The sequence below is a fragment of the Berkeleyomyces rouxiae genome, assembly GCF_048999995.1.
Source record: "Berkeleyomyces rouxiae strain 22BRR77 chromosome Unknown BrBRR77_ptg000001l, whole genome shotgun sequence".
NCBI classification, from domain to species: Eukaryota; Fungi; Ascomycota; class Sordariomycetes; order Microascales; family Ceratocystidaceae; genus Berkeleyomyces; species Berkeleyomyces rouxiae.
This window is the reverse complement of record NW_027396491.1, coordinates 3,456,091-3,470,783: the sequence shown is the minus strand read 5'-3', so window position 1 is coordinate 3,470,783 and position 14,693 is coordinate 3,456,091. Positions and strand designations below refer to the sequence as shown.

General features: G+C 50.0%; 5 protein-coding genes across 5 annotated transcripts; 2 read left to right on the top strand and 3 right to left on the bottom strand.

Annotated features, from left to right (window-relative positions):
• Positions 1–4,070: 4,070 nt before the first annotated feature.
• On the top strand, positions 4,071–5,431 carry BROUX77_000984 (uncharacterized protein; the record flags this gene model as incomplete). The annotated part of the gene is made up of 4 exons (XM_073753648.1): positions 4,071–4,077; positions 4,192–4,235; positions 4,305–4,451; positions 4,535–5,431. 4 exons carry the CDS (start codon positions 4,071–4,073, stop codon positions 5,429–5,431), a joined length of 1,095 nt encoding a protein of 364 aa, XP_073609219.1.
• A 1,521-nt stretch (positions 5,432–6,952) lies between these two features.
• BROUX77_000983 (uncharacterized protein) lies at positions 6,953–8,119 on the bottom strand (the record flags this gene model as incomplete). The annotated part of the gene is made up of 1 exon (XM_073753647.1): positions 6,953–8,119. One exon carries the CDS (start codon positions 8,117–8,119, stop codon positions 6,953–6,955), a length of 1,167 nt encoding a protein of 388 aa, XP_073609218.1.
• A 951-nt stretch (positions 8,120–9,070) lies between these two features.
• Positions 9,071–9,619, bottom strand: BROUX77_000982 (uncharacterized protein; the record flags this gene model as incomplete). The annotated part of the gene is made up of 1 exon (XM_073753646.1): positions 9,071–9,619. The coding sequence occupies one exon, from the start codon at positions 9,617–9,619 to the stop codon at positions 9,071–9,073; it is 549 nt and encodes a 182-aa protein (XP_073609217.1).
• A 1,451-nt stretch (positions 9,620–11,070) lies between these two features.
• BROUX77_000981 (uncharacterized protein) lies at positions 11,071–13,088 on the bottom strand (the record flags this gene model as incomplete). The annotated part of the gene is made up of 3 exons (XM_073753645.1): positions 11,071–12,012; positions 12,068–12,885; positions 12,950–13,088. The coding sequence occupies 3 exons, from the start codon at positions 13,086–13,088 to the stop codon at positions 11,071–11,073; spliced, it is 1,899 nt and encodes a 632-aa protein (XP_073609216.1).
• Positions 13,089–13,778: 690 nt separating this feature from the next.
• Positions 13,779–14,658, top strand: BROUX77_000980 (uncharacterized protein; the record flags this gene model as incomplete). Its single annotated transcript, XM_073753644.1, has 2 exons — positions 13,779–14,060; positions 14,140–14,658. 2 exons carry the CDS (start codon positions 13,779–13,781, stop codon positions 14,656–14,658), a joined length of 801 nt encoding a protein of 266 aa, XP_073609215.1.
• Positions 14,659–14,693: the final 35 nt, after the last annotated feature.

The following is a 14,693-nucleotide window of genomic DNA, read 5'->3' as shown; positions in this document are numbered from 1 at the left end:
TCCTTGACAACTTGACACCAATCATCCGGCTCTAGAACATACGGCCGACCCCCAATAATTTCTCCACGTCTTCCTTGCTTCGTTCGGTTCCGACACTCGTCTTTATGGAGCCAGAACCACAGTCCACCATTCCCAAGAAACAACCCCCAGTCGGAGTTGGCCGCTGGCACACTCTCGGTGCTTCAGACCTGTTTTCTTCTCTCCTTCGCCATCCTTATGCCTTCATGATCTTCATGACGCTACGATCACTACGCTCCAAAAGAAAAAGCTTTCCGTTGCTACGCTCCATTCTTCATTAGACCCACGCTTTCACAATACTTCAATTTCTTCATGTTTCCTTCTCTTCTTGCTTTCCTTCTTGGTCTTTAACATTCTAGTCCCCATTTTCCTGTTGTATGGACTCCCTTTGATCTGCTACTTTTTTTCTTCACTCGTTTGTTTCTACTTGTTCACATTCCTAGGCGGCCGTCCTCCCCATCATGTCCTGCCTGTCCTTGCCCTAGCTTTCCGCTCCCCTAGAAGCGAGTTCCTAGTCTTCTAGTCAAGGGGTATCAAGGCTTAGTCTAGCTTAGCACTTGGGGAGGAATATTTTGCATCATCACGACTATTGACGATTTTATGACTTTCGAAGACTCTTTTTTGCACCTTGTTTTGCGTCTTTTAAGCTGTAATAAAACTTGAAAATAAAAGAAAAAAATATGAGCCGCGGCCTTCGGTTCTTCCATCGTCTATCAATGCCTTCATCGTTACTTGACATTTCAATGTGAAACTTTTTTTGAAGTCGTCTCGGAGGTGGTGGTTGAGGCTGCTCCGAGTCTCCGGTCGTACAACTTCGACCCGGAAGGAGTTTCGGGCGCTAAAAAAGAACGTCCGGGCGGGACTTTGCACTAATATTATTTTTTTCACATTAAAGCGGGGCCAACTTTGATAGTTAGTTACATATAGTTAACCCGAAGTTTAGGGCTTACGCAAATCTGCCCAATCTCAGTCACAGAGCTAACTTGTTAGGCTTTCTGTCAACATTGAATTAGGCTAATGGGGACACACGGCTTAGACAAAAGTGTTTTTTCGAGAAACCAAAGTCTGGCAGACCGGGGGGGCTGTTGGTGGTGTTCTAGCCTTGTCAGAACCGGCCAAGTCTCGGCTTCATATAGGGATGGAAGACTTTTGAGAGCGCCTGGATTTTGGTTTTATGTTCTTGAAGCACATAGTTTCAGCAGCATCCCTCCCTTCTTTGCCCCGCCTAAATGAAATGCACTGGCCAAATGGGTGGTTGGTACGGATCTCAGGGGAGTTGTTTTGATGTTTAACGACACCGACATGGGCTGGTTTTGACAGGTTGTCCTTCTGTGATGGTTTGGGGTGTTAGAGCTGGAGTTGAGACAAGATACTTAGTTATAATCAACCATGACTAGCTATATGCCTACACATGGACACAAACACGCATAGAAACCAGTCCCTTTTCAAAGGCCAGTGGTCGCAATAGAATTGGATGAAGAGTATGTGCTCGAATTCGAAAGCAAGCTAGACTCCATCGACTTGAGCCCTCGTGAAATCTGGCCCTATGGCAAACTTGCTGCGAGTTAGAAAACAACGATCTCGCTTGAGAATGGTTAAATTAGCCATGAACCAAGAAACGTCACGTCCTCATCCCAGATTATGGAGTTGAATACACCTAACCCTAGTGAATCAGGTCTCACTTGTAGCTACAACAACCCTGTCCTAGCCTCAAAAAAAATTACCGAGAGCTTGGGTTAAGTCGAAATTCCACATGGTAAGCATGGTCCAATCACATAGAACGAACAGTTAGCTAACACATGCTTTTGTTTTCTTCTTTCTTTTTCAGTGCAAAGCCATGGCTTGAATGTGCAGCTCGAGAGGTCTACACGAAAGGCTTTAACAGCTTGATTGTCGAGCGCCTCAACATGGGGGCGCGCTGATTAGATTAGACGGTCAATATTCAATGCAGACGTCCAAAGTCTCGTGCGCCAGCGAGAAAGGATGAGGAGGGGCATGGGGATAGGGGATGTGTCCAGGGCTTATTCACTGTAAATATTGGCAGGGCACCCCTTTTTTGCAAGCACCAACTAGTTACTAGTTAGTCTATACAGGTGGGATGAGGTGGGATGGATCGCCGGCGAAACTCACTGGCGTACTTCGGGAGTGAAACCGGCGGGGCTGACGCTTCTGAACATGTGAACAACGTGTATAGATTGAAGTGGATTGAGGAGAGGCTGAGCCACGGGAGATGAAATTGGTAAATCAATTTCAAAGGGCGGACGGGAAATCAAAATCATTGTTATGTTGACTATATATAACAAACTCGATGTATGGAGCAGTAGTCATGTGCATCTAGAATCATGCGTGCCAAATATCAAGCAATGGGGGATGGTGTGAGTTTTCAGCCCCTGAGATTGACAGTAGGTGGGACTCCTGCCAGTAACAACAAAACTACCGGCAAGCCAATCAAAGTTGCATGGCATACGTTTCCAGATAATGAATTTCCGCGGCATGGTGACCATGTAGGGGAGGGGACTACGCTGACCGGCCAGATTAGAGTTTTCGGGGCTTCTGTTAAAGGAGGACTGCTACCCGCCTCAAGGCCTACGCAGGTCGGTTTACGACGACGTTTCATCTTTGGAGAGGGCAGAGTAATGTGCAAGTCCAAATATGTACATCCAGACATATATATGTATGTATGTATGTGGATATGTATGATGGATATATTGGCGTGGTAGACTGCGAAAGCCGCTGTTTCAAGAGGCAGGGAGCGAGAAAGGCCACGGGAAACGTGCACTAGAACCAATCCCGCGCATTGCAGTGCCAATCAATGGGACCGCCGTGCAATACGAGCCGCCAAATTAAGCCAGCGTATGACCCGGCCCTTTGCCATAAGGCTAACCGTGCAGGAGGACGTACTACGAGTGCATACATACAGACGCAGCGTACTACGAGTACGATACACAAGGACACGGCTGAACGTGAACTTGTAGCATGAGACGAGACGAGAAGAGGCGACCGACGACTCATTGTCGTGGCCAGCCAGGCCGGCGATATTTGTGTCAGCTAATCTGGGCGCAATCTCCGGCGCAGTTTGGGTTACCACACGACATTACGAATGAGCAGCGCATGAACTGCGGGAGCCGCAATTGCACAATGTGACCAGACATAATTAGAAGCTTGACAAAGCCCACGTCCACGTTTACGTCCGCGTCCACGTCCACCAAGACCGACCGCCACATCACGAACATCTTGCAATTCTTCAGGACAGTGCGTAGCGCAAAAGCGGGGCCCACGGCGACGGCGCCCCTTCCCTTCCCTTCCTCCCCCTGTGCGACTTGGCACTTCCAACCAAGAGGCAGTTGCAGACCAAAGATGCCACAATGAAGGCGCGGCCACGGCCTGTCATTGGCCGACAGTGCTGTACGGTGCTGTGCTGTGCTGTGCTGTGCTGGGATTGGACTCGAGGAAGTTGCCCGTGCTCCTGCCCTGGGATAGCGACGCGCCCCTTCCTTGCTGCGTTGCTGGTTATGTGTGCGGTTCCTGGTCGGGTGTGCGTGCGCTTGTTTGGTTGGCTGACTGCTGGCATTGAAGTCCAGAGACAGGATGTAGTAACCATGTAACTATTTGCTTGCTTGTGTACAGCACTAACAGGTTCAGGGCAGACCCACGCCCTGTCCAGGGCAGGTCCAGGGCAGGTCCAGGGCGGGCTCAGCGGAGGCTAGCCGGTGCTTAGCGGCCTGATGCTATACTTGGCCAGACGAGCATGTTGTATGTAGTAGCCATGTACACAACAAAACAGTACATGTTATTAGGTACTCTTTTGGCGTGTGGTTTTCTCCTTTAATACGAACGAACACCTCACCACTTCGTCCTGCCGTCCACCTCAACCTCCTCTCTCCCTCTCTTCTCTGATTTTTTTCTTCTCTGATCTCCCATTCACCGTTGCCATTTGCTCTCTTTAATTATTTCTTTCTATTCTTTCGTTGATAGTCTGTCTGGTTTGCTACAGCCAGCCGTCTCTTACCTGCCACACCTTAATCTAATCGCCCTTTTCCTACACATACACAATGAAGGGTATGTTCATGCTGCTATCCCCTCCTCGCCCGGATCGCGACCAATATCCCTCGCGTCTCCATGCGCCCATGTGTTTTGTTCAATCCCAGAAACGCTAACTTGCCTGTTGTTAAGCCCTCATCCTCGTTGGTGGCTTCGGCACCCGTCTCCGCCCTCTGGTAAGTACACACAGCCCACGACCGATCAACGTGACTGACCACCTGCTAACTCGGCTTCCTCATCGCCAGACCCTGACTCTGCCCAAGCCTCTGGTCGAGTTTGGCAACAAGCCCATGATTCTGCACCAGGTCGAGGCACTGGCTGCTGCTGGTTGCACCGACATTGTGCTCGCCGTCAACTACCGTCCCGAGGTCATGGAGAAGCACCTTGCTGAGGTATGTCTGGCTTTGATTTCACTGCAGCCCACAACAAACCAACAAACACCTGATTTCTAACACTTTCTTGTTCCTCCATGTAGTACTCGGAAAAGTTCGGCGTCAACATCACCTTTTCCATCGAGAACGAGCCCCTAGATACTGCCGGCCCCCTCAAGCTGGCTGAGAGCGTTTTGTCCAAGGACGACACCCCCTTCTTCGTCCTGAACTCAGATGTCATCTGCGACTACCCCTTCAAGGAGCTGGCCGAGTTCCACAAGTCTCACGGAAACGAGGGCACCATCGTTGTTACCAAAGTCGAGGAGCCCTCCAAGTACGGTGTTGTCGTTCACAAACCCAACCACCCTACGCGCATTGAGCGCTTCGTCGAGAAGCCCCAGCAGTTTGTCGGCAACCGTATCAATGCCGGCATGTACATCCTGAACACCTCTGTACTTAACCGCATCGAGCTCCGTCCTACCTCCATTGAGAAGGAGGTGTTCCCCGCCATGGTCCGCGATGATCAGCTTCACTCTTTCGACCTGGAGGGCTACTGGATGGATGTCGGTCAGCCCAAGGACTTCTTGACTGGTACCTGCCTATACCTTTCTTCTCTGGCCAAGCGGTCGCCTAAGCAGCTTGCTCCTGTCTCCGAGCCCTACGTTCACGGTGGCAATGTCCTGATTGACCCCTCTGCCAAGATTGGTCAGGGCTGTCGGATAGGCCCCAACGTCACCATTGGCCCCAATGTTGTCATTGGCGATGGTGTGCGTCTCCAACGCTGTGTTCTACTCAGCGGCTCCAAGATCAAGGACCACGCCTGGGTCAAGAGCACCATTGTTGGATGGAACTCTACTGTTGGCAAGTGGGCGCGTCTGGAGAATGTTACTGTGCTTGGTGATGATGTCACAATTGGCGACGAGATCTACGTCAATGGTGGCAGTGTTCTGCCTCACAAGTCGATCAAGGCTAATGTCGACGTTCCAGCTATCATCATGTAAAACACCTACTTAATTACCTGTCGTCACCACCTTCTCTCCACTTTATCTTCTTCCACACACTCTTGACACTTGCTTTTTTTCTTTTTCTTTCTCTTTCTCTTTTTTATACCTTTTCAACGTAAAAGGGAATTCTAGTACTTGGGATGGGCACTTGAGATGGGATACGATACGCTTAACGATCTTTTTGTTTACAGTTCTGTTCCTATTATTCTCTGATCCTTGATTTTCTTTTCAACTTTTTTACACTTAGGAATTACTCCCCTTTCTTTCATCTTTCAACACGCATAAACTATCCTGCATGATGACCATCACCTGCATGTGCTGTTTTTTCTTCGCTTAACAGTTCCATGTCGTCTCTGAGCTCTGTTTGCTTTATCAGCCAGCTTGGCTTGGTCAATGGGCCATGCATGACATGCAACGATGTGTAGACTCTGGACTTGGTATGCAGTTGTAGATTTAAGGGTTGTTCACCATCTATAGACCCTGAGAAATATACACTATATGAGCGTTCCAGTCACTGGAATAAAAAAAACATTGGACGGAGAGGGAAGGGGGAGGGAACGACTGACATGGCATGTGTAAATGACCAAGCACTCTTGAACACCTTTGCATTCCTGACCATTTGATTGAGCAGCGGTCAAGCAATGGTTTGATGAATAGACGCTCCAGGAATGTATTTCTGATGCTATTTAATCATCCGACGATACGGAAGTACTAGAGTCAAGGCATTTTTGTGAGGATTAACTATGCCTGTATGCATCGTGCATGAGAAGGAGACAAAAAACACGGATGCACCGACATGTGCCTTGTTTTGCTTGATGAACGAGCTACATATCAAGTTGCTATATAGCTTTGCATATGTAGGCCAGGGCGGCGGGAATAGAGATGACGAATGGGGGGGGAGGGGGGAAGAGGAAAAAAAAAAGAGACATGGGCAGTGTGTTCGACGAGGTGGGAGAAGGCCTCTTCTGTGGGGAAAGATGGGGACGAAAAGACTCGGAATGGCCGTATAAGAGCAGAACTTGAAGGCCCCGCCGGACGGGCATAGCTAACTGGCTGTATGTTTTGGGAGAGGGCCCATTGTGTAACCTGATACGAGGTCTCGGGAATCTATTTTCTTTTTTGTTTTTTGTTGCTTTGTTTGTGTAGGATGGAGGGGAGTCGAGGCAACACTGGCTGGTATGGATGGATGCGTAGAGACATACTCAAGCGAGAGGACATAATCAAGGGGTGTTCGTGGTGAGGTCCGTTGCCCGTGGGTGACTGGAAAAAAAAAATACATGAATTGCTATTATGAAAATAGAAAGATACCTCTAAATAAGACTGCGTGCGGGATGTACCGCGTTCACGATTGAAGAAAGCAATGATAAAAAAACAAGATCTAGGCTGGAGGTTGAAATGATGGAGCATGCAATGGAAAAGGAATAGTCGTAACAGGCGTGGCAAAGAAGGGAGGATCTTTGTATAGAACATAGCACCATGTAGGGGGTGGATGAGAAGCAGTCAAGAGGGGATTCCAGGTCATGACGGTGGGTGTTGTGGCGGTAATGCAGATGACTTATGCACCACGGACCCTGAGCTAGACAGGAACGACGATCGCGACTGCAAACTGGCCGAGGACGCCATCCGGCTCATTCGGAGAGGGTACGGCGACGGAGACAGGCTCTCCATGCTAGAGGAATGGGCCAGACTGCGTTGTCGCATCTGTGGCGTAGTCGGTGCAGTCAAGTACGAGGCGGCAGTGGCCGACGCGCTCCTCGTGGGCGGCTCGGGCCGCAGATGCCCGCGTACGGACGGGTTGATGCTGCGGGGCGAAGGCATCAAGCTCTGGGTCCCTTCGTATGCAGCATCAGCGTAGCGGAAGCTGGGCGAGCTGGGTGCCAGAGAGCTGTAGAGGCTGGTGTTGTCGTGGTCGTCGTCTGCCAGGTAGGAGGTGTATTCTGGGGCTGTGAGGTCAAGCGGTTGCATGGACTGCAACATTTGCGCAAACTGCGACATCATTTCGCGGAACTCGGTGCCGGGCAGCGGATGAGTCGAGTACTTGGCACGTTCATAGATGGTTAGGAAGCCAGAGACGTTTGCCGATTGCGGGATCACGTTGTAGTTGGACAGGTGGGTGATGTAATCGCGCAGGCTCATGTTGGTTGGTCGCTGAAGTACCGCCATAGCGTCGGGGTGCGGTAATGGAGCGGCTGAGTCGAAGCTGAGATCAGTTGGGGCGAGAGTAAACGCCTTGGCCTCAATCATGTCGGGAATTTCACCATACACCACGCTATATTGCACGTCGGGCATATCTGGGGCATTTGGTGAAGACCAGCCTGGGTGTTCTATATCGTTCCACACCGAGGTTACGGAGGCGGGGAGATCGAATATTGCCTGGTGATTATTGTGGCACAACGAATTGGATTGTGTTCGCTGAATGGTGACATGGCGGTCTTCGGCACTCTCGTGTTTCAGGGCATGAGAGACGGGATTTGTGTCAGGCAAATGGGCGGAAGAGTCGCCCAGTTCGCGCTTGGTCCTGGGGCGCGAGGCGAAGGCGATGGCAGCACTGCGACTGAGATAACTGTTGATCATCTTCCAAACGGGGAGTTTGACGTCGCCCTTTTGGATTGGGAGCCATGACTTGGGGATGGCGGAAAGTGCGGTCTTGTTAATGTAGAGCCGAGTAACATAGACGAAAGCCATTATACTAATGGTAAGGAAGAAAACAACGGCTGCGATCCAGATGTTGTTTCTTTGCTTGAGTTCCCAAGACTGATGGACAGTGTCGGCAATCGAGAGACACATCAAGACTATGAGGATCGAGTAGAGAACCGTGTAGGAAGCTCCGTATATGATACGGAAGATGGTCCGTGGCGTCAGCATCGTAAAGGCATTTTGTTGTGCAGCTCAGTGATGGATATCGCAACGAGCTCAATGTTTTGAGATGTGGGCGGGTTGAGAAATCCGGAGTGTCGCAAGCTGAAGGCAGGGGAGTCGCGTTGTTGATGGGAATAAAATGGTGGGCGTAATGTGATGCGATGCGCCTGGGAGGCTCGGGGCGCAGAGGAGAAAAAAAGATTAAAGGAAAAACAATAGGTTAAACGAAAGACAAGAAGAAGAACAAGAAAATGAGCCAAAAACGAACGGGAGCGTGATGTCAGCCGTCCATTTCACGGGCCCCTAATGAATAGAATCGAAGAATTGCTGATGGAGCCGACCCAACGAGAAGACAAGAAATGAGCAGGCAAATTGACTTGGCGGGCGATTTCTGCTTAGTCATCGCCGATCTGGTCATCCTGTGGCTGAGAGTCCGCAGCAACATAGTTATGATTGGACGGCTGGAAGAATAAGCGGGGCAAAAACGCAGGCACTTTGAATAAGACATTCCGTTTCGCCTGCACAACTTCAGGCTTGCAAGATAGCCCAGGGGCACATCTAGAAAACAACCGCCAAACTTCACATTTATAAATGTCTGCTTCGAGAGCCTGGGAAGCATATACGGATCCTGCTTTACTAAACAGAGAAAACACTCTGATTCACCTTTATCTCAACTAAATGTACACTCGTATGCCCAGGCCCATACCCGTGACGCTCCTCGTGCACCAGAGATAGTTACAACAACCATGAAAAAAAGCAGTTTAGCCTGCTGAAACTTTACTTTTCAACCGCCCTTGCGGATACGACGACGCAGTCCTCGACCTGGGCAAATGACCCAATGCCGTTGGAGCGCCCCATGATATGGTTATCAGAGCTAGCCGCCATCTGAGACCGATTCCTGCTCAACACTCTCGCAAACTCAACCTCTTCTTTGAGCGCTTCATACTCGAGCTTTAAGGTGGCCAGTTCAAATTCCCGTTCATCGCACGCCTTCTGAATCTTCCGGAACAGCAGGCGCTGCGTGGCATTGGAGCCTTGCAGACGGCTGAACAGCGCCAATTGCTTCTGCACATCAATCGACTTCTTGGGCGTTGTCCACGTAACTGTAGATGCGGTTTCGTCACACTCAGGAGTGCCTTCACCCCGGCTGCTCGGGTCCTGATTAGAAGCTTCGCGTAGTTTTGGGCTCTGCAAAGGCCGGGTCAGATCAACTGGCCACTGACCTGAAGTACGGAATGCCGCCGTGATGTTCTTTTGTGAAAACGTCAACTGGCGTGCCGTGCGGTAGCAGGCAAGGAAGTCTCTTTTTCCTGCTTTTGATGCCATGTCCCAGGAATCTAAGAATCTGAGGTTTGTCCTGTAGGACCAGTCAAATATTGGGAAAACAGATGCACACAGCGGTTCTAGTACATCACAAGTAGAGGGTGGTAGGGAGGCCAGGTGAATGTTGTTGACGCAGCAAAGGTGCATGAGTTCTGTCGTTCTTCGAGGTTCGTAGTCATCAAGAATTAGCAATCTAGCCGCCATGGGATCAGTTGGCTTCGTAAGGGGAATAAACACCTCCTTCAGCCAGATCACGACCGCGTCACTGTCCCTCCAGTCAGTCTCTGCGACATGGAACCTCCAATCGTTATATTCTGGTAGCTCTCGAGGGAACCATTGCTGTTGAGCACCGTGTTCCTTATAGATGACTAGAGGTGGTAACAGACGGCCATTGGCATTAACTGACTCGATGAAATTAAGCCAGACTCTGGCTTTAGGCTGGGTTTTATGGAGAACCCGGGCCTCTTTTGATCCCAAGACCAAGCCGTCAGAGTTTCGACCTCCTAGGAGGCCGATTTCGTTCATGTTCCATCTATTGGCTGCGTCGATTCCCTGGATCTCTGGAATATGCAGTCTCTGGAACCAATCTCTGACGGCATCCAGTGAAGGGCCCTTGACCTGTTTCGCTCCAACGAGCTTCGATCCTTGGGTCCTGATAGACGGGTTGCGCCGGGTAAAGGACTGAAACCAGTTTCTTCCCAGACTCTGGGGTCCTCCACGCTCTCGGAGAATGCGTTCGGCCAAGTCCTTGACTTGCGCATGTGTTGGCGGATGTCCGAGCGCAGCTTGGGTCTCGATCCAGTTGGCAATATGGGTTTCTTGGACTGGCGATAGCTTCTGTTGACTGGCAAAGGCTGCCGCTCTTGGCTGGGTGCCTTGGATTCGATTGTGAAGAGTCCGTCGAGGGACTCCTGATTCAATTGAAGCTCCCCGAATAGATTTTCCATGTGAAATGGAGCCCAAGGCTCTCTGGACATCATGTTCGTTGTAGTTTGACATTTCTTGCTTCTTCTTCTTCCAAAATCGATGGTGGTAGAAGGCAGTAGTGACGCGATCAAATGTGGTCCAAAAGGGGGGGATGGTCAAAAGTGGGTGAGGACGTGTTTATACAAGGGGTGAAAAAAGGTAGGTCAAAGCTGAATTTCTATATGAGTCATAAATGAGTAAGCAATGAACTTGAGTATCTCCCTCTTTCCTTACGGTAGTCAACATTGTGTGGAAGTGGTTCTTTGATATAGATTCATGAGTCAAGTTGATAATCTTTCAAAAGCTTTGTCATTGTTATATTTTGTCAATATTTTGCTTTAAACAAAAAACAGAGTAAACCAAAGTGGTAAAGCAACACAATCCAAGACGCCTGTATAACGCACCATATCTAACCCTATTGTCAGCATGAGTTTGACAATAGCTCTCCGTACTACTTACACGATAATATGCAAATAACCAAGGAACGTCTACTGTGCCTCGCGCATTTCAACCCTCTCAACCTCCATAACCTGGCCGTTCGGTTTCTCGGCACATGCCTCATGGGCTAGTCTGAGATCGGTTTGTGTTAGTCGTAGGTCGGTAGAGTACTGCTCAAACTCGGCTAGCATGGCCCGGAGCCCACTCTTCATCTCATCCATCACAGCATCAACTTCGGGACACTCGCGTCTCGCCTCAATGTCCGTCCAGTGCGTGGGGAAATCCGACTTGAAGTGCTCCACGTTGAGGATGATTCCTGTAAACACTCTGACAATGTTGCCGACATCGAGATACACCTTTCCAAGCTTATCGTCTGTCAAGCTTGATACAACTAGGTTGCTCAAAGAAGCTGCTGCATTGACATAGGTGCTAACTTCGGCATAGGGAGTGCCTAGAACAGCGGCAGCAAAACGCTTGCGGAATTCTTCCCTGAAGAAAGGACCGACGTAGTCATTTTCAACCACCTTGAGAGCCATCTGTCTAAACCAGCCAGCGACATGTTCGGGTGCGAGTGATTCTTGCTGTTCCTTGCTGATGAAACGATCGCGAGCCTGCTTCAGCGTCTTTCTGGCCACAGGGCTCAGTCCAGTTGATGTCTGGGAACCGGAAGTGATGGCATGACCAATAGCCTTCTCAAGCTCGCCCTTAATGGTGACTTCCTGGGTCTGGGGTTGGAATATGGCATCTTCCTTAACGGGTGCAAACGAGCGGCGTTTAAGCTCGACCGGTTGGGCTGGTTGAACAGGAGCAGCAGCAGACATAGGAGCATTGTAGGCGGCGATTCTGTTGTCAATGCCCTTGAGAGTGTTGATGCAGACAACGCACACCTGTGACCACATAGCACCATCCTTGCGATCAATATCCTCAAAGATGGCCTTACGTCTCTCAGGGAACGAACGAGCAATGTGAGAAAGTTCCCACAAGGCAAAAGACTATATATTACTGTTAGCTATTGCGCATGGTTCAAAGAACATAATCGAAAAGTACCTTGGCAGAGAGCTTTTTGCTCTTTAGGCCGTTAAGAAGACTACCATTGGGATCCTTTGAATCCGATGTTAGGGGCCGACCATTTTTCAGAGGCTCCTTAACGATAGTGCTAGAAAACACAGTGTTGCTCAGGTGCCACATGAAGAGCAGGAGGAAGCCACTGTAGCTGCATTGGATGATGGTGGTCAGGGTGAGTGGCCACGAAGCGGGGAGCATGTTGGTGCGAGGCATGTTGTAGAAGGGTCGTGTCAAAGACAGCGTCCAGCCCCAGATGATAGAGCGGAAGAACATGTGGTAGATTATGGTGTTGACCAAGACCATGATGATACTAGCGCTCAAGGCCTGGATAACCAAAACAGGAACACTGCGGATAATTTGCTGCACTATAGCATCATCGCCGCTCGCCTTGTTTTTGTCGGCTTTGCCAGATCTCAAAGCCATTCTATCTTCGTCTTTCCAGAGATGGTAGATCGACTGAGCAATGGCCAGAAGCGCCAGGTATGAGCCGAGGAAAAGTGGCTTTTCGTTCAGACGGGTGCGGTCAGCGCCCACATGGTTGATCAAGTTCATTTGAGACGACGAGGACCGGGTGGAGAGGAAGATGGGCCAGAAGCATGCTGTCGAAAGCAAGTATGCAAAGAAGACCTCGGCAGTGTGCATCTTTGTGGCGTTTTGCAAAAGGCAGTTGAAGCTCGAGGTAGATGTTCGGATGCCAACGTGATACTGGCCGATGCGCAAGAAGAGGACCCAAATGCCGGAAAGAAGAATGAAAAGAGCGCGCAGGCCGGTCGGGCCGATGGGAAACCAAGTCCATAGATCTATCAACGCTGTGTTAGTAAACAGGGCAAAAGATATCGTGAGCCTGGCTTTGGTTGAGCTCACATGATGTCCATGGCGCTAGCAGCATAGCTTCACTGTAGGCCGTGATAATTAACGCTGCCGCAGTTGTCAGGAAGCGTTTGTGTAGAGCGGCCTGTAAAAAGTCCTTGTAAGGAGGAGTGCGGATGATTCGTCGCGCCATGTTGGAGTTCTGGCTGAGATCGTCTACCAATACGGTACGACCGAGACGATGACAAAGGGAGAAGCTTGCTAGTGCTAGGCTGTCGGTAGAAAAAAATCCAGTAAAGTAGCAAGCTTGAGGCCAAAGTAAATAAATTGTTGTAGTACATACGCGAAAAGCTGCACCGCATGGCAACCGATAAGCGCTGCGGAGCCGGTATCACGTGTCGATAGTGCCTGCGTTCTGTGGACCAAAAGTATGCGTCGCACAACGGTCTCAGAAATGGCGTCAGCCGTCGGATACTTCTGCTTCAGCTGCCTGTCTCGAACCTTCAATGCTAGCACACGATTGGCCAACATAACTGTAGGGTTACAGGCTTCCATTATGTTGGAATGGCGCAAAGATGCAAACCACAAGCAATTCGTATGCAAGCATCCTAATCAACACTCTCGGCAATACATATAATATACATTGGGACCAATATCCATCGTCAACTTACGTCACATCCGTCTCCTCTTCTTTTTCGTCCCCCATTTCCGTCCCGAACACCTCAAAACCGCGGTTTTTTTCGTGGGCTATTTACGGACCCGGAACCATAATTCAGTACATATTATACACAGCCTCAGTCGATAAAGCCTTCTAGTCTCTGTCTCTGCGCCGGCGATAATCCCGCTTCCAGCTTCCTGTTCGTGACGCCATTCACTATACACCATGTCGTTCGACCAGCTTTCACACCTTGAATCACAGCCCGGCGGCTCGGAAACATACAGCGACAACCCGGGCTTCCAAAAACAGCTCACCGACCTGCGTAGCAGCCTCTTCGCCTTCCAACGCACATGCTCACAACTTCGCACCGACGTCAACCTCCTCGGAACCCGTCGTGATAACGCCCGCTTGCGCGAACGAGTACACAAGCTCCTGGAGAAATCGCGTGATCAATGCAAGGATCTGGGCGACGGTGTTAAGAAGCTGCAAAGCTTTGAGGACCTTTCGGTATGAGAGCCTGCTGTCGTCTGTCTGGCCTAGACCGATAGACTTTGGCTCGAGACAAAGACGCTAACAAAGTTTATAGAAGCAGCAAAAATACGAGCAGAACAAAGTCGCCACGCAGTTCCAGGACGCCCTGCGCGACTTCCAAGGCCTACAACGCCTGGCACTTGAAAAGGAAAAGGCCTCTGTAACTGCTGCCCGCGCTGCCGTGGATGGCGAGAATGGAGGGGTCGGCGGCTTCACAGAGCAGCAGCAGTTTTTACAACAGCAAGAGCTTGTTAATCTTGCGCCACAAGACGAAGTTGATTTCCAGGAACAACTCATCATTGAGCGTGAGGAGGAAATCCAGAACATTGAGCGTGGCGTAAGTGACATCAATGTGCTCTTCCGCCAAGTCAATCAGATTGTGGCAGAGCAAGGTGAATCCTTGACCACTATCGCGGACAATGTAGAACAGGTTCGTGACGACACGCGCGGTGCCATGACGGAGACGGCTCAAGCTGCCAGATATCAAAAGGCAGCACGGAACAAGAGCTGCATACTCCTGCTGATTCTATCTGTTATTCTCACGATAATTCTCCTAGCAATCTTCCTGGACTAGGCGCGTTCTCTGTGATTTTTCCTAGTGGTTTCTGC